This window comes from Pseudorca crassidens, chromosome 3 (genome assembly GCF_039906515.1).
Source record: "Pseudorca crassidens isolate mPseCra1 chromosome 3, mPseCra1.hap1, whole genome shotgun sequence".
Taxonomy (NCBI): domain Eukaryota; kingdom Metazoa; phylum Chordata; class Mammalia; order Artiodactyla; family Delphinidae; genus Pseudorca; species Pseudorca crassidens.
This window is the reverse complement of record NC_090298.1, coordinates 109,342,758-109,360,963: the sequence shown is the minus strand read 5'-3', so window position 1 is coordinate 109,360,963 and position 18,206 is coordinate 109,342,758. Positions and strand designations below refer to the sequence as shown.

General features: G+C 38.3%; 2 protein-coding genes across 12 annotated transcripts in view; both read left to right on the top strand.

Annotated features, from left to right (window-relative positions):
- Positions 1 to 3,225, top strand: part of ACSL6 (acyl-CoA synthetase long chain family member 6) — a 65,965-nt gene extending 62,740 nt beyond the window's left edge. For 10 of the 11 annotated variants that reach the window (XM_067731670.1, XM_067731671.1, XM_067731672.1 and 7 more), the window contains one exon: positions 903 to 3,225. In XM_067731670.1, the coding sequence (XP_067587771.1) occupies positions 903 to 1,040 (138 nt within the window). In that variant the 3' untranslated portion in view covers positions 1,041 to 3,225. The remainder of the gene's footprint in view (positions 1 to 902) is intronic. The other variant, XR_010942089.1, reaches the window with a different exon arrangement.
- A 3,296-nt stretch (positions 3,226 to 6,521) lies between these two features.
- Positions 6,522 to 18,206, top strand: part of MEIKIN (meiotic kinetochore factor) — a 134,246-nt gene continuing 122,561 nt past the window's right edge. The window contains exons 1-3 of the mRNA XM_067731668.1: positions 6,522 to 8,528; positions 8,939 to 9,026; positions 10,717 to 10,777. Coding sequence (XP_067587769.1) covers positions 8,176 to 8,528; positions 8,939 to 9,026; positions 10,717 to 10,777 — 502 coding nt within the window. The 5' untranslated portion in view covers positions 6,522 to 8,175. The remainder of the gene's footprint in view (positions 8,529 to 8,938; positions 9,027 to 10,716; positions 10,778 to 18,206) is intronic.

The following is an 18,206-nucleotide window of genomic DNA, read 5'->3' as shown; positions in this document are numbered from 1 at the left end:
TTCTTTATTACATCCTGCCCATTTATCTCTAAATCGCTCTTAGAACTGCTTACTTGTCTCTGTCTCTGCCACTTCTGTAGGTGCAGGCCCTTATCTTCTTCTCTCCTGTGGATTGGTCAGGTCCTTCTGATTGGTTTCCCTGCTTCTAATCTTAACATTCTTAAAAGCCATCTTCACATTTCTCTTGGAGAGATCTTTATAAATTGTATATTCAGCCATGTCATTGCCCTGTATAAAAATCTCCTACTGTTTTCCTCTATAAACTGCCCCATCTACCACTTCAGCTTCATCTCTCACCCACTTCGCCTCCTACTTTATGTAACTACAACAGAAATCACTTGGATTTCCTTTTTCATACTCTGCCATTTCTCACTCCCGTAGCTTTGTTCATAGGGTTGCCTCTGCCTGGAAATGCCCTTCTCCACCCACCTCTCCTCCTTTGCTGGTTAACTCGTACTCGTCCTTTAACACTCACCTGATTTGAGAAGGCTTCCCTGACTGCTCCTCTCTCTTCCCTGCCATAACTGAGTTAGGTGCCCTTCATCCTGTGTAGACCGCATTGTCTAATAATTACCCAGTGTGTCTGCTCTACTGGATTCCAGTGTGCACTCCCCGAGGGCAGGGGTGCTCATGATCCCCCTTTGTGTCCTCCGTGCCTGGCACAGAGTAAGGAACTAACTCATTTCTGTTGACTGGCTAAATGGAGGAGTAAGAAGGAAAAAAGGTGGCTTTCAGACATATCAAATAGGCTGAAATGTTATTAGGATAACTCTGACTTTTAAATAGGCATAGTGTTTTTATATCAATATTTCTATTCCCATATGCCTGTCTACTTTTATCATGTATGCTATGAATGCTGTGTTATATTCCTGATAAAGATGTATTCTGCATTTGGTTTTTAGGTTAAAGCCATTCACATCCACTCTGATATGTTCTCAGTTCAAAATGGCTTGCTGACACCAACACTAAAGGCTAAGAGACCTGAGCTGAGAGAGTACTTCAAAAAACAAATAGAAGAGCTTTACTCAATCTCCATGTGAAGTTCAAGGGAAGTTCTTCTCAGTATAATGGACAATGTAGCAATATTATAGTTATTTTTTGAAAGTAATGTGTCAGAATGATGCAGCTGAAAATGAAAAGCACGTGACCTTATGACTGAGCCTCTTCCTGTCCCAAGAGGTCTTTAACAATATTTTCTCTCTCATCACCGAGTATACTTTATTTTTATTACAATGATATTGTAGTAAGCTGCTAAAAATATCAGAAATGGCATTGTAAAAATCAAGACTTTTCTCAAGAACTGTGTACCACTAAAAGTAATATATTCTCAGTGTTCACAGAACTTCTATTAAACATAAAGGAAAAACATAACTGATATATTGTACTTAATTATTTGTGGAATAGTAACCAGGTACAGCAAATATCTAGGCAATGTGGACTACCTCATTCAATAACTGATGGTCAAAATCACAATTAAATCAGACTTAAAAAATTAAAACTAATACAGAATAATTCTGAAACAAAACATGATAGCTCACATTCTACATAACTTCAGATTCTTTAAACATAACAATCCTCATTGATGTGAAAAAATTTTCTCTCCAATTTTTACTTTTATTTATGAAGAATGCAAATTCAAGTATTCTTAAAACAAATGTATTTACATAACATTTTACAAAGATCTTTCAATACATTTTCTTATTTATTAAGCTCATTCAAATATTAAGGAGCTACCTAGAAAAAAATGTAATGTACAACTACTTCAAGGATAGTATGTGTATATTCATGGATGTCTTACCACATGAATTATAAAAGATGTCTGTTTGACTCTGCTCTGCAATGAATGGACCTTTAGGGAAGACTTGGGAGAAGAAACCCAGAATTATTTCTCAGGGTGGGCAGCAATTAATGTACTGATGTTCCTTGCTGGGTTCTTCCAGTCTTTCCATTCTCAATGTGTCCATGCCAGGCCTGGGAAACCCATATGGCAATAATTCTGAACAGCTTCACTTTCTTCCAGTAAGAGATTATCACGGCAGGATGTAGGGAGGGGGGGATGTTATTTCCAAATGAAATAATTTTTCAACAACGTAAGTTTGAAGAACCTCTTCAAAATACCCCTAGAAAACTGTTTACGTCCATCATAGATAAATATCTCCTTGGGAAATAATTTCATGCATAGAATCTCTAAACCCTTCTAAGCTTACCCATGAAAACCTCCTTTCTTGGCGTTATGTGTTTAAATACTTCTTGCACCTGGGTGCCAACAATGTCGTATAATTAAAGCCCAGCATGGACAGCAGTTAGGTTCCAAGCTACAGACTGCATCTACAGAAGAAACTGTCCCTAGGAAAGTGTTTTCTTCTGTAGAGACAGGACTCTGAAAGCAGAGATGGGGGCAGTATTCACAGTCCAGAAGCTCCTTACCCCTGGAGCAAATCCAAACTGTCAATAAATGCTGTCGGTTAGAAACTGCATAATCACACAGGCTCACTAGATGAATCTGCACCAGTGATTATACACTTATATTTCAGTCTTCACAAAAGTGGACGACCACAGCTTCATTTGATGTATTTATCCAATCTTTTACATATTCCTTTGCTGGATTCTCTCTGCAGTCCCACTACTTGCACTTATAAATTTGACTTTTAGTAGATGACCTAGTTCTGTGCACATTAATTTTTAAAGGCATTTCTAAATAAACAAATATTAAAACTGTCCAAGGCCACATCTATTATACATAGCATTAATTTTTTTATATTTAATATATATTTGACTAATTAAAAGAGAAAATCATTACCTGAATTGGATATTTGTATTATTTTAAAGGCAAGTAGCTTCACATCTTGAGGAAAATGAACCTCTTTCCCATTGTCCTTCTGCTCAACTAAATTTCATATTTGTCTTTGTTTCCAAAGGATTTTAGACAATGAAATTATAAGCAAATAATTTAAAATTTATTTTGATTACATTTATACCTAATAATAGTTAGAGATAATTGATTATGGATAACTTAAGATTTCTTCTCTTTCTCACTTTAAAGGTCTTATGTTTCTATTCGCCTTCCTGATTCCTGTGAAAATCGTCACACTTGGGCATATAAATAGGTTCTGGCAGATGTGCTGAGAACAGTAAACAGTGGGCCCTAAATATATTGCTTGTACATTTATTTTTTCCACTGTTTAACTTTACTGAATTTTTTAATAAAGGAGAAATGAAACAATATGTGTTAATGGAAAAAAAATCCTTCTTACTTCAGATTTCCCAACTTTATTTTGAGGGGGGAAAAGTTTGTATTTCTCTTTAACCAATGTAGAAAAAGGCTATGTACTTAAGACATTTACATTCATAGTGGACATCAGATCCGATTTAAGTCTAGAGGTATAACGGAGATCAATTACGTAACATAAACATGTTCTTAAATGTTTGGCCTTTTATCTCTTTCTCATTTAAATGTGTTAGTAATTCTTACATTTTACAAACTAATCTTGTTGTCTATAAAGATATAAAATAGAATATACACCAATTTTTTTTTTCCTTTTGCCATAAAAGACATCTTTGTATTGTGATTCTCCTCCAGGTGAGAGAGGAAACTGACCAGGTATGTGCAGGCCTAGCTTCACATATTAGGAACTCACGAACTCAGGAGTCTAAGGAATAAACATACCTAGTCTCCCTCACATGAGTAAGTCAACCTTTCGTTCTAAATTTAGGTAAAACTGCAAGCATGAGAAAAAATAGGATTTTTTCGTTGCAATTTTTATAGTCAGGTAATGTTTTAGCAACTTGAAGTCAGCACTTAATTTGATTGTATTACCCATCAAAGAACCTCTGATCTTTTATTTTTCTGCAGTAAAGGGAATGAATTATTCTTTATTTTCCAAATGTATAAAGCACAAATGTGATATAGTTACTTAGAATACAAAATACTGTGAAATGAATGTAAAGAATGGAAAAATGTATTTTTGCATGAAAACAGACCACTTACAAACTTGCTTCATATCTCAGGAAAAAAAGAATGGAAAATCATATATAAAATTGATAAACTATATGAGCTAAGTTGCTGTATTTTCTTGCCTATTTCTATTTTAAGGAAGCATATACATGAAAAGAAAAAATGATCCTGGTAGTCTGAATTTTCTCTCAAGTATGCTACACAGTCCTTTCTGTGAATCTACAGTTAACTGCAGTAAGAATGGAATTAGCATTCACGTGAGGACAAAGCCCTAATGAGAAACTCTTCAGTTAGAACACATGAATGGTTATAACCCAGAGGCAATAGATATATACTACCTGGAACACGAGCATTTCTAAACTTGGTCCCAAACAAAAGGTTTTCATGAGGTGACAGTGGCTTTTAAGCATTCATTTGACTGATTATTTTTATTTTCCTTGTTAAGTCATTGCAAAAATTGCATGGAGGGCAATGGATATTTTTGCAAGAACTGCTTATTCTACTTTCAATTTTTAAAAATTGAGGAGATTAAAAAATTACCTTTTAAATATGCATAAAGTTATTTTAACTGTAATTATATTTTTAGTTGCTTTGTTATAGTAGCATGCATATCAAATATAAAATGCATTTATGAAAACATTTGTAAAAAATAAAGATTTTTTGTTTCTCAAAGTTGCTTATAATTACTATTTTATAATATTTATTTAGCGTAATCCCCTGATGTTAGTATACTTGGTGATCATAGATCATAGTGCTTATGGTAAACACTGTATCAAGCTATATCACTAGTCAGCATACTCTACGTCCTCTATAAGGGTCCCCAAACTCTAAACACTTATGGCCCCCCCAGAGAACCTATCCTTTTCCTTGCACATTTGCTATTACCAAATGTGTCCTGTATTTACTTCATTTTTATATTTTTAAAAGAACAAAAAATTGTATTCAAATTTTCCATCATGATGGTCCTTAAACAGTATTTCCATAATATCTTTTACCCATACACAGCGGTACACTTTCTTAAAATTGTACATTCTGCCATGTCTAAATTATGCAGATTCTGCCATATATTTGCTACCATCTACTCCTCTCTATTTTCACAGCTTTTAGTGTAGTTGGGGCCACTCTCTTCTCTTGTCTGGAATATTACACTGCTTTTAAAATTAGTCTTCCTGTTTCCACCCCAGCTTCCTCAAATTTCACCATCCACATTTCAGTCAGGGGGATCTTTCTAAATTGAAAATCTGGTCGTGCCACTCTCCTGCTTATTATTCCACAGTATCCAGGATAAAGTTCAGACTCCCTGCTTCAGCACACAAGGCCCAGCATCTCTTCTCCAGCCCTTCCTCCATAGAGTATTGGCTTCAATCATACCAACTACTTTTTGCAGTGCCCTAAAAGCATCATGCTTTTAGGTCCCCTTTTCATAGAATACCCTTTCCTTTAATCCCCCTAATTCCTATCATTCATATCTTAAAACTCAGTTCAACTATCTTTTTCTCTAAGAAGCTTCCCACATGGTTGCATGGTTGATTGTCCCTTTGCCCCACTCTCACTAAGACTGTGAGTTGCCTGGGGCTGCAGAAGGTCTGGCCCATAGTGGATGCTCAAGAAATGTCTATAATCCCCTTGGCCCTTTTACATATGTTGCATAGCATTAAGACTGCAATACCTGAAGATACTTTTCATCTATCACTGTTATTTTTTCCCCAATCCTGTCAACTAAGCAAAAATAAGCCGATTTTCAGTTGGACCCTAAAGCCTGTGGATGGTGCCACAAATGAAGCCTCTTGGGGTTGGGGGGTGGGGGAGTCACTTGATAAGAAAACGGTATTCAGAAAGATTTCCTCTCGGCTCCAGGGAATCCTAAACCCATGAACTGGCGGTTTTCCCAAAAGCTTTCTTCAGCAATCTATTAAAAATTTGGATTTTCTTTTCCCATGGAAGTTAGCATCTCCATGACTGTTCCAATCTAGTCAAAACCACATGACTGAACTGAAACACTGAAAGAATTCTGAGTGTAGATATGGAAGCAATACAACAGGGAAATGGAAGATGTTCAGTTTAATACTCATGGCTGAATGCTTGCACTGGCATTTGTGTATTTGAGGACGGAGTGGAGGGAGACAGGTGATTGAGTTGAGATATCTCTGCCCTACCTCACCCTTTTGTAGGGGACACATTTCATTCCCCTTTTATGGGCTGGGTAGGTGAAACTTTAAATTGCAAGTCTGTATGTAGTCCCTTCCCCTCCCCTTGCTACTTAGGGCTTCGAGCTCTTTTCCTTGTTCCCCCCATCCCTTTCCCAGCCATGTGTTAGGAGGAGTGGGAGCATGGCAAGCACACTAGCCAAATGTCAGGAGATCCATGCCACCTAGGTCAACCACCTGTCATAATGAGCCTCCTACGTTGTGGTTTGCTCAGCTTCGAATTGAGGGGACAGCAAGATCATCTCTAAGGACCCTTTTGGCTCAAGGAATCACACCAAAGGTTATTTCCAGTTTTGAAACCCTAGGCAATTAACTCCCATAAACCTTGACTTGATGGCACTTCAGTGAATGTAATTCAGTATAGAGAGACAGTTCTAGAGAATAGGGCCACCAAAGGGCAGATCAACTTTTGCTTTAAGCTGTTTTCCTTTTTCAATGTTTCTTCCATTTCTAGGTCTAGGGCATCCCAGGATCTATACCTCCCAAAGGTCATTTAAGAGCTCCAAGTTTTTTTTTTCACAACATTCTCCAAAGGACAAGAAGGGAGCCTGGAGACCTGGCTTGTAAACTAGAGACTGCCTGTCAGCATATTATGGATGTGACTAAAGAGAAGATGTTGAAATACGATAACTGCTTTATACTGCAAAAAAACTGTGAGATCCTGGATTGAAGAACCATTTCTAATTCACTTCTGTATCCCCAGGACCTACCACAATGCCTAACAGAGAGTAAGGTGCTAAGTAAGTAGTGATTCAGTGACTCAAAGCACTATATCTAATCAGGTAAGAATGCCTACCCTCTGTTCTTTACAAAGTTAAGTCTAATGATTAATTAGTGATTGTTTTAATTATTAATAAGTGACTTTCTATGAGCAGATTTTGAATAAAAAATTCAGTGATTTTATTATGAAAATATTGTGGCTATATGTGTGCTATATTTACAGACAATATTGGAGCATCACAGAAAAAGTGTGTTTTTCTAATTTCATCTGTACAAACAGCATTTTTTAATGTTGTGAAATGACATTTTTTTAAAATAAGAAGATGGTTATTATAGGCACAATACGTTTATCAGATGCAGCCAGATGGTTCAACCTGGGTGTATGGAGAGAATGAGTGGTCATTCCTATGTTACTTCCTTTGGGCAGAGCAAAAGAGCTGAGCCTCAGGGCACTAGGAGGGCATCCCTTGTGGAACTCACTACCTTAACCACAAGGCTGCCCAGAGATGTCCAGGAGGTAGCTTCTAGGCAGGGGCTAAGGGATTCTGCTTGTCCCTGAGAAGAAACCTCCTGGAACCTAAGCTCTTCTAATGCCTGGTTAGACTCTCAAGTACCATGCCCGCCCCCAGTAAATTGGCGGCCCCAGGCGCTGAAGGCCAGTGGACACTCAGGAGGACACTCCCCGTCACCATAACGTGCTTTCATTCCTCTCTGACCTTCCTGCACTGAGTCAGGCTGACCCCCAGCTAGACTCCATGTGCTAAGAGACTTCAAACTCCATTACCATGGCCTTCCTGGTAATGTTGCTAAGGAGAGCGGCCCAGGCATCAGTACCAGGTGTTGGGCCCATCAGACTAATGAGAAAATGCAAAGCAAAAGAACAACCTCCTGGACGATGAAAAGTCTTTTTCCATTAATTTTCCCTTCAGCACGAGGCGAGGGAGCCTGTGCCTAGAGTCCAAGGTCCAGGCCCCCGCCCCCCGTCCACCACCAAGTTCCCTGGCGCTACGCCTCCAGGAGGGCGGGGCACTGCCACTTCACCGTGTCTTCCCAGAAGCCACCGCGTGACTCCTCGGAGATAAAAAGGCGGGAGTGAGGCGGTGTTTCCAGACCAGTGTGGGGGTTGGCGCTGTGGGCCTGTTGTTTTTTTCTCACGTCTTTCATTCCTCTCGGGCTGCCCCGCAGGCCAGGCCTGAACGCTGGTTCCCTCCGGCTTAGCTCGGTTCCTCAGGAAGAAGACGAGACAGGCCTTCGAGGGCCAAGAGCCCTCCGAGGCCTGGCGGTGGGGTGGCAATGTGGTCACTACGGGTCCGTACACGCAAAAAGCGGGCCAGCCATAGGCTCAACCTAACCCCAACGCCAGATCTAGGTGCCCTGGCTAAGGCGGAGGCCCCGTCAGGGCCCGGCCGGAAGCTGTCTGCCCACTGTAAGCGCCGTGTGGCTGGCCTACGGAGTGGGACACGGGGTGGGCTGGGCCTAAGCCCCAGGGACCTCCGAGGCCCGCGGGCAGGCCTCCAAGGCTTTTTCCCTGAAGCATGTCATCCTCTCTTAGGCCTGAAAAGAAGTGGCAAAACGCGCGGTTTGCAGAGAATCAGAGAGAAATCAGAGCGGAGTCGGCTGGGAGGTAGCAGCTCTGGGCCACCGACGTGCGTATCCACAAGTAACAGCCCCATGCCTCTGGCCACCTCAAAATTTCAATCCTGATTTTCTCCTAATAGCCTCTCATTGTAAGGGTCAGTGAAGAAAAATAGTGTGCTCTGATTTCGCTGTTCTCCGAACACAGAGCCAGAAATTTGACTTAGGAAAGAGTCAAATATTAAAAATATTAAAAAAAAAAAAAAGTTTTACCAAGTTGCCTAAAAGCAAGTGAGAGAAAACCTCCGGGAAAGCATTCGTGGCATCAATTGGTTATTGATACAATTCACCTACTGTGTTCCTTACTTCTTGTTAATTATGTTTCCACAGAGCTTTTCAGATTATAACAGTGTGAATAGTGATCAGGGACGTGGAGAGCCAAGTCCAGACGGTGCAAACTAATTGTGTTGTTTTTTGTTAGCACTCAGTTAAGAGGTACAGGAGAGAAAAGCCTGCATGAAAATAGCACTAGTGAAGAAGCCCAGGATGAGAAGATTGCTCCATTGAGTGTATGTATGTTTCTCCTATGGTCCTTGGATAAGCTTAGGGTAGAGACCAGTGGTGCCTGATGTACCTCTGGTCTTATATGAAAATACAATATGGTCTTTGTTCTATAGAGACTACATAGCTTTCCAGTGTTTTTATAAACATTGATGCTGTATCTTCAGACAGGGCCTTGAATTAATGATTCTGGTAGACTCATAGCCATGCATTTTTGTTTTTTCTTTCCTTTGACAAAAATTTAAGAAATATTCATTACTGGCTGATTTTCTGTGTGACAGATATAAAGTGTTTCTTAGTAATTCTCTAATGTTTGGTAGCACTTAAACATTTCAAAGCCATTTTCATGTTTTCTCATTTGACTTTGCATTAATAGTTAGAAACAGAGGATTCATTATCATTAGAATATTATATAACTTCCTGATCTACTGTATTTAATGTGGATTCTGTACAGTATTTTAAACATGTGTAGCAGTAGTTTAGAGAAATTCAGATTTTAAAAATTGCTTGTGACTCATCTGACGTTAGCATTAAATTGGATAGTCACAGTCCAGCATTTTAGCTTGCGTATTTCTCTTTGACATGTTTTTTGGCGGAGGGCAGTTTTAACAAAAGGCATTTTTTTAAAAAAGGCTTTTCCCCAGATTTTAAGTGTTAAGTGTCCCTAATAGATTATTCAGACTATGCAAAAAAATGTTTAATCAGTTTCTTTTAAGTTTTGTACTTTTCCTTCCATTCCTTTTTTCTGTGCCTTTAAAATTTTTTTTACAAATTATCTTATTGTGTAAATTCCTCTAACATTAAGTAATCTTCAAAAATATGGTTTTTAGTGTCTGCATAGTGCTTTGTCTTATACATAGGTATACTATAATTTGTATAACTATTTTTCTGTGGTTGGGAGATTGAGATTGTTTCTAAGGTTTTGCTGTTTTAGATATCAGTAGATATCCTACCACAGAAATTTTTTGTGTGTACCTCAGATTGATATCCTAAGACAAATACGTTGCAGTGGGTCAAGGGTTGGATTATATTTAAAGTTTTGATTCATGTTGGCCAGTTGGCACCATCTTATCTGAAACTTAAAATATCTACTTATCGATCGATAGATAGATATTTGATAGATGAAAAGTAGCATGTTGTTTTACTTTCCATTTCTTTGAATGCTAGTAAGGTTGATATTTCTTCTCATTTTATTGGCCATTTGTGTGATATTTTGGTGAAATACTTATTCATTATATATTGAAGATTGTTGTACTTTTACACACACATGTTACAAATATTTCCACATTTGTTTGCCTTTAATTTTATTTTTGGTATTTTAGACTTATTTATCAATCATTTTCTTTTGATTTATTTTGCTTTCACATTTAGAGGGAAAAAATTCTTTCCTACTTACGGTGTCAGAAAAATATTCATCTTTATTTTCTAGTTGCTGGTTTATCCCACAATAGTTAGTTGACTAGTATATTGTTGACTCCCTAGATATGTCCATAATATTATATTTTAAGATTTAATATTAAATATAAGACTACATCTGTATCAATAAGCTGAAAGAATGTATTACATATGAAACTGATATACAAAGTTGATATTAGTTTTGCATTTTTGAAATAACCAAATCAATGTGTTATAATATTATAATATAAAAATATTCCATCTCATAATTGGTGTTATATCTTTAATTCTTATTTCACATAGGAGTCAGTGACAGATGACCTCCAGGTTGATCGTAGTTTATCAAATAGTGAACGAGTATCAGGTAAGACTGGCAATGTGAACTTCTTCAACTTGCTTTCTTACAAATATAAGCATCCATTTGTATCTCTGCCTTATCTTCCCATCTCAGTGGAAGAGATGTCTTTCTCCTGGTCCAAGTTGAATCCTTCGGCCTGTGCTGTAGACTTCATCCTCAAAGCCTTCAAGCACACACCAGTAAATTATAATTGAGATAAGTGCTACAAAAGTGAGGTTAACTTGAGTGTAACTGAATTTAGTTGAAGAGATTAGGGAAGACTTCCATGAGGGAATGGCAATTTAATTGAGATCTGAAAAAAAGAAGAGCTGAACTATAAAGAGAGGTGAATAAAGAGAAATCCAGGCAGAAGGAACAGCATGTGCAAAGACCCTAACGTGGGACTGAGCATTTTGTGTTCAGTGAACTGAAAGAAGGCCAGTGTGGCTGAAGTAGAGAGGAGGAAGTGTGATAATAAGACAAGGTTGGACAAACTGAGGCTTTGCATGGCCTTATAGGCCATGCCAAAGATACTGATGTTTATCTTTGGAGCAGCAGGAAGCCACTGAAGTTTTTTAAATACAGAATGATATGATCGTATTAGCTACAGTATGGAAAAAAGTAGGAGTAGATGTAAATAGACCAGTTGGGAGGCTATCGCAGTAGTTAAGGGGAGGAATGATGGCTCTTTGTACTATGGGATGACATTGGAAATGGAAAGAAGTGGGCATATCTTATGGCTGTTGTAGGAAATGAAATTGACAGAATTATTTGGCAAATGAAGAGTGAAGAAGATGGAGGTATCAAAGATGACACGTGTTTCTGGCTTGCATAACTGAGTATAAGGTGGTAGCATTCACTGAAAAAACCTTGTTTGAGGGAAAGGTCATAAATTCTCTTTTTAATAAGTTATGGGTGTGTTTAAGATGTCTAAGTAGTAATGTCAAATAGGCAGTTGGATATGGAGGGCTACTGATAGAAGTTTGGTGTAATTGAAGTTATTTTTGAAAACAAGAAAGGATGCCATTACCACACCAAAAATACTGAGGAATTCTTAAAAACAGATGAGATCCAGCTGATGAATAAATGAAGAGCAGAGAAAAACCACTGCAGAGGTAAGAATAGCTCTGGAGATGCACTTAACTCAAAACACTTGGTCAATAAATGCAGAACACTGTAATAGATGGGACCCTGAAGGAGTTGTCAAGGTGGTGGATTAAGCACTACATTCTGGCACTGTATGACCTGTCACCCTTCTCATCCCCTTCTTACACTGGAAACACTGGCAGCTCCCAGTGCCTGCTGCCAGGTCAAAACCCTAGGAATTACTGCCAAGCAAAGTGAACTAAGTCTTCACTTTGGCTCTTTAGGGTCAATGTTGGAACTGGAGTGAGAAGCAGAAGGGAGTCTGAAGTAACTCCAGATTGCCATACAGAGAGCAGAGGGGCAAAAAAGTTAAAAATATAGATTATGCTTATGGTTGCTAAGCCCAGGAAGAAGATACATTATGGCTCTCTGAAGTGGGAATTCTGATATAAGAGACTTCCAGTGTGGATACTAGCCAAATAGGGCAGTGTCCCCATGTAACCTACAATACCTGGAAAATACAGGAGGACATCCCACCTAGACCGTAAGTTCCAAGAATGTCTCATCACTCTTCTAAAATCTCCAGAGGTAGGTTGTTGTTTCAGAATTTATACTCTGTGCCATACAAACAGATTCTCAAATAGAGATATGAACAATCAGAAACAGTCAAATCTTTGAAGAAAATCAGTGCCATGGAAGAGAGGCCACAAATGCAACAAACAAAAGAATTAACACCTGAGGGAAATGGTAGAAAACTTTAAATATCTCTTTAGAGACAAGAGGCCGTTGAATCCATAATATAACAGGCTGCTATAAAAAAAATTATAGTCCCTGGAAACTAAAAATATCATCAAATTTTAAAACAAGAAATTAACCTAATATTGAGATGTATTCAGCTGAAAATTAAATTAGCTAGCTAGAAAATAGAATAGAGGAATTTTCTTAAACTATAGTGCAAAAGAGCATGGGAGGTTCTCAACAAATGCTTTTCCCTCCTTCTTCTTCTCGCCTCTTTGCCTGGTTAACTTCTGCTAGTTCTTCAAAAATAGATTCAGGTGCTATCTCTACTGGGAAGCCTCTCCTGACTGCTCTTCTCTCTTTCTAGATGAGTTGTTCTATGCTGGTAATTCTATGGCACTGTCATAGGACTCAAAACAGCAGTATAATTGTTTTTGTTCCTCTAGGCCCTAAAGCTATTGAAAATAACCAGTATCTTTTATCTTCCTATTCCATTCTTGGGACATAAAATAGTTTGAAATGCTTGTTGAATGAGTTTACTACTCTATTTAGAGGAAATAAACAATTTTACCATAATCAGTATTTTTTAAAATTGTAGTTTAAATATATGATAAATGTCTTTGGTTACTAGCTTTATCAAATTGATGTGTGAAAGGTATGAGGAGTTAGAAAATAGACTGTCTCTAATTAACAAACTGGTTGTATTCTGAGTTCATTTGTTGATTGATATTTGAGACCTAGAGTACTTTATACTATAATAAAATATAAATGGTTAGGTTTTGAGCAGCCCACAGAATTCTATTTAACATATAATTACTTGTTTTAATTCTGTCTTGGAATCTAGTAATTTTGCAACATGATGAAAATTAACTCAGGATTTCATATTTAATATGAAGGATTGAACATATGTTTACTTCTCCCTTCTGAAACCTCACTAAAATACCAATAAAGGCATTAAAAAAGGCATGAATCCACAACATAGAGAAAAGGAGACCTCAGCTGACAAGAAATAATCAGCAAAAGTTTGGAATCTGGAATGTAGATGAATAAATTATAATAGGCCTAACAGACAGAAAAAAAAAAAAAGCTGATACCTAGATACCTAGAACAAACCAAGAAGCAAACTGAGGCAAGCTGAAGTTTCAGAAATTAGAGGAATCACATACTCCTGAAGGAATAGATAGAGTTAATGTTGAAAATAGGATTTTTGGAAATCCTTAAAAGTAGCAATTAGATGGGCTTACCTGGTGGCACAGTGGTTGAGAGTCTGCCTGCCGATGCAGGGGACACGGGTTCGTGCCCCGGTCTGGGAAGATCCCACATGCCGCGGAGCGGCTGGGCCCGTGAGCCATGGCCGCTGAGCCTGCGTGTCTGGAGCCTGTGCTCCGCAACGGGAGAGGCCACAACAGTGAGAGGCCCGCGTACCACACACACACACACACACAAAAGTAGCAATTAGATGCTGTGATCCCTTCCCCAACACTATGTAGCCAGGCAGCTACTCTTTTTCCCACCATGGCAGTCCAGAGACATTGAAGCAAAGGGTCTGGACACAGGGATGCTCAGTACTGCTGAGGGCAGGGGTGCTGTATTGAAAACTAGCAGTGCGAGGTGGTGGGAGGAGGAGGGAAGGGAATTAACTAAAGTCTGTTTACTTACCCCAGACTCCTTACCCCACTCAGGAAAATACACCCCAGTTAAGGGACTGGAGGATTCCTCTTTTGGAAGAGACCTATTATCTGGCAGTAATGACCTGGTCCCTGTCCAAATACCCTTCAGTAAAGCCCACTACTTCCTAAACCCCACTTATGAATCCAGAGTTTCCAACTGCTATTTAGTTGCCTCATTCTTTTTTTAAAAAAAATATTTATTTATTTTTGGCTGCACTGGGTCTTCATTGCTGCGCACGGGCTTTCTCTAGTTGGTGGCGAGCAGGGGCTACTCTTCGTTGCGGTGCGCGAGCTTCTCATTGCGGTAGCTTCTCATTGTGGAGCACTGGCTCTAGGTGTGTGGGCTTCAGTAGTTGTGGCATGCAAGCTCAGTAGTTGTGGCTCATAGGCTGTAGAGCGCAGGCTCAGTAGTTGTGGCTCACAGGCTTAATTACTATGCGGCATGTGGGACCTTCCCAGACCAGGGCTCAAACCCATGTCCCCTGTATTGGCAGGCGGATTCTTAACCACTGTGCCACCAGGGGAGTCCTAGTGCCTCATTCTTAAACATTCAAGAATTACCAGGCATTTAAAGAAAATACTTAAAATAAAAGTTAGATACCAAATAAAAAGAAACCTGAAGGACAGAGACAATGCAAAGAAAAAAACTTCTAAGCCATATTTACATTATTATCCTCAGGATGATGAAAAAGTGTGTCCATGAAACAAGTGCAGGCTACTATAAAAAGGAGCGTTCAGAGAACAAAAAGAATTATTAAAAAATAGTAACATAGAATTAGGAAAACATTCTATGAAGGATTGGGTAATGAATTTAAGGAAATATTCCAAAAGTTGAACAGACATTAAAGAGAAGATAAAAGATAGAAATAGTGGTGACCCAACTCTATGAGTATACTAGAAAACCACCGAATTGTATACTTTAAAAGATTGGGATTTATGGAATATGAATTGTATTTCAATAAAGCTGCTATTTTAAAAAGAAAAATAATTATAAGCTGAGTCTAGGCATTCTAACATCTGAAAAATAGTAGTTCCAGATATTATAAAGTAAACAGAAAGGGAATTAATTATTAAACACATAAAACTGGAAATTTTTCTAAAATTAAAAATGGTTATGAGTGTACATATTGAAAGAGCGCACCAAATGCCCATCACAATGAATGAAAAAGACCCACACCAAGGCACAACGTTATGTAATATAAAAATCCTCAGGATAAAGAGAGAAGTCCTTCAGTTTTCCAGAGACAGGATAGATTCCCACCCAAAATTTGTTTCCAATTTCAAGGTTAATGATGCCATTCACATAACAGGAGGGTATGGAAAGGTTTATTACTGATATGATGAAGCCTTCTAGAGAGGAGGGTGTCTCCTGAGCAGGACTGAAAATGGCTTGAGAGAGCAGGGAAAGGAGACTGTGTTGGGGTTTTTAGGTGGTTAGAGGGTGGGGCTGGGGTGAGGTTTTAACTTGGCTGGCATTGCCAGAAGATGGAGCACCAGGGCTTATCAGCTTGTACCGATGTGGGGCAGAAGGGGAACATGGAGCAGTGAGGTTTAAATCTGTCAAACACTAAAAAATGCAATCAGTTTTTAAAATATACTGGTCTAGAATTCTGTACTCAGCTAAACAATCACTCAAGTGTGAAGATAGTATAAAGAAATTTTTTAGACAGGTCTTCCATGCACCTTTTCTCAGGAAATGAAGAAGATACTCCAGCAAAACCAGAAAGTAAATCAATAAAGAAGAAATCATGAGATCCAGAAGTCAGAGGCTCTAATACATAAAATATGTGAAAGAATTTCTTAGGATCATGGTAAAGGGAAATCCCGGGAATACATGTGTGCAGCATGTCTAGAGGATAACCAGTCCAAATTTGAGCAAGTATATTGAGATCTCCAGTAGCAATATTTTTTTGAAAAAGAGAAAAACAAAAAGAAGGAAAGAAAGAGGAGGAGAGAGAGAGAGGCAGGGAAGGAGGAAGGAAGGAAAGAAAAGAAAAGAACTGATAGATAACGTGGCATTTAAAAAATTTTTTGAGAGGAAATTTACACTTTTGCAAAAAGTTGGGATGAAATGGGTGCTTAGAAAACTAATTAAAAATTAGGTTATCAATAACTCAAAGGAAAAACAAAAACTTGTAGCAAAAAGGCGATATAAATAATATAGCTCATAGTACATGGCTCAGCTCTAAATATATTTAAGCAGTCATAATGATAGAATCATTGAATACATTTAATTTAAAAATATAAAGGAAGATATTAAAAGAAACAATAGAGTTAATAGGGTTGAAAACAGTTGTTTCATTATGGGGGTTATGAAACAAGAGGTTTTTGATAAAAGCCTTGTAGAACTATTTGACTTTTTTAAATGTATGGTATAATTTGATATACATGTAATTCTAAGTGTATTTACATTTCTAACTTGTGACACCAGAAACAACCTTCTACTGTTATAATCAGGAACATTTGTTTATTCTTTTCTCTACCAAACTACCTAGATGGTGAGTACAGGGCTTTCCTAATTTCCAAGGCTGGCTTGAGTTCTGGGGTTTGGTGGAAGGGTTAGCTCTCCTGAGAGTGGTATTCATGGAATTTTGAGAGGTGGAAGGCACAAGAGATGTAGCAACATGTCAGTGAGAAGGATGAAGACAGAGTGAGAAAAGTAAAAAGTAGCAAGGACAGGGAAGGACACTCTAGGGCAGCTGAAGTAGGGGAAGCAAAAGATACTTAGAGGCATAATTTACCTCTGACATCTGAGGAGGTGAAGGATGGTAGCTTGAGTCAGTCAATTTAAGTGTTTCACTGGTGGCTGGAGGAGGTGGCCAGGTAGGAAACAATTGTCAACTATAAGGAGGGGGTTGGAGTGGAAGAGAAGGGTGTGGTGAGGTCAAAATGGGAAGGATAAAGAGTTAGTTGTATCAGGTAGGTAATGGATGAGCAGAGATAGGTATAGATAGGGCAGGGCAGAAGATAATGGGTTTTCAGAGTAATGCTCTCCTTTCATCCCTTACCCCACACACCTCCAGTTTCTATTAGCGTTGACCTCTGTTTTATCATGTTAGAAGTGTTTGATAAATGCTGACTGACTATAGCAGAGTATATTTTCCCTTTCCTTACTAAATCTTCTGGTTCTTCAAATAAATACTAAGTTCTATCCCTGTCATTTATTAGAAAAGTTTTCATTCTAGGCTACTCTCACAGGGATGACTTTAAGACCTCTGATTCTGGGAGATTTTCTGTTCAGATACTTACCCCAATTTCCTACTGAGATGTTTGTTTTCTTATTCCTGAGTTTTCGGAGTTCTTTATATTTTGGATTCCAGTCCATTTACAAATGTTTTCTCCTAATCTATGGCTTGTCTTCTCACCTTAACCATCTCTTTCAAATAAAAGGTTTAAAATTTGATGAAGTCCAGTTTATCTCTGCTGTTGTTTTATGAATCATCCTTTTAGTGTTATATCAAAGAAATCTTTGCCTAACTCAGTGTCATGAAGATTTTCTCCTCTGTTTTTTTCTAAAAGTTTTGTAGTTTTAGGATTTGCATTTAGAATCATGATGCATTTAGAGTTAATTTTTTATATGATGGAAGGTATGAATGCAAGTTGTTTTGTTTTGCTTTTGCATATGGATATCCAGTTCCAACATAATTTGTTTAAAAGAATATCCTTTCTCCACTGAATTGCCTTTGCATCTTGGTCAAAAGTCAGTTACTCTTATATGTGTGAGTCTATTTCTGGGCTCTCTGTTCAATTCCTTTGATCTGTGTTCCTTTGAGTCTATGTTTATGCTCATTGTTTTTTATGGAATAACTAGAATCACCGTTTCTTCTTCTCAGCTAGTTAGCTTACAGTTATTGGGTTACTTATATATAAAACTTGCATTTAAAAAATTAGGTATAGGGCTTCCCTGGTGGCGCAGTGGTTGAGAGTCCGCCTGCCGATGCAGGGGACACGGGTTCGTGCCC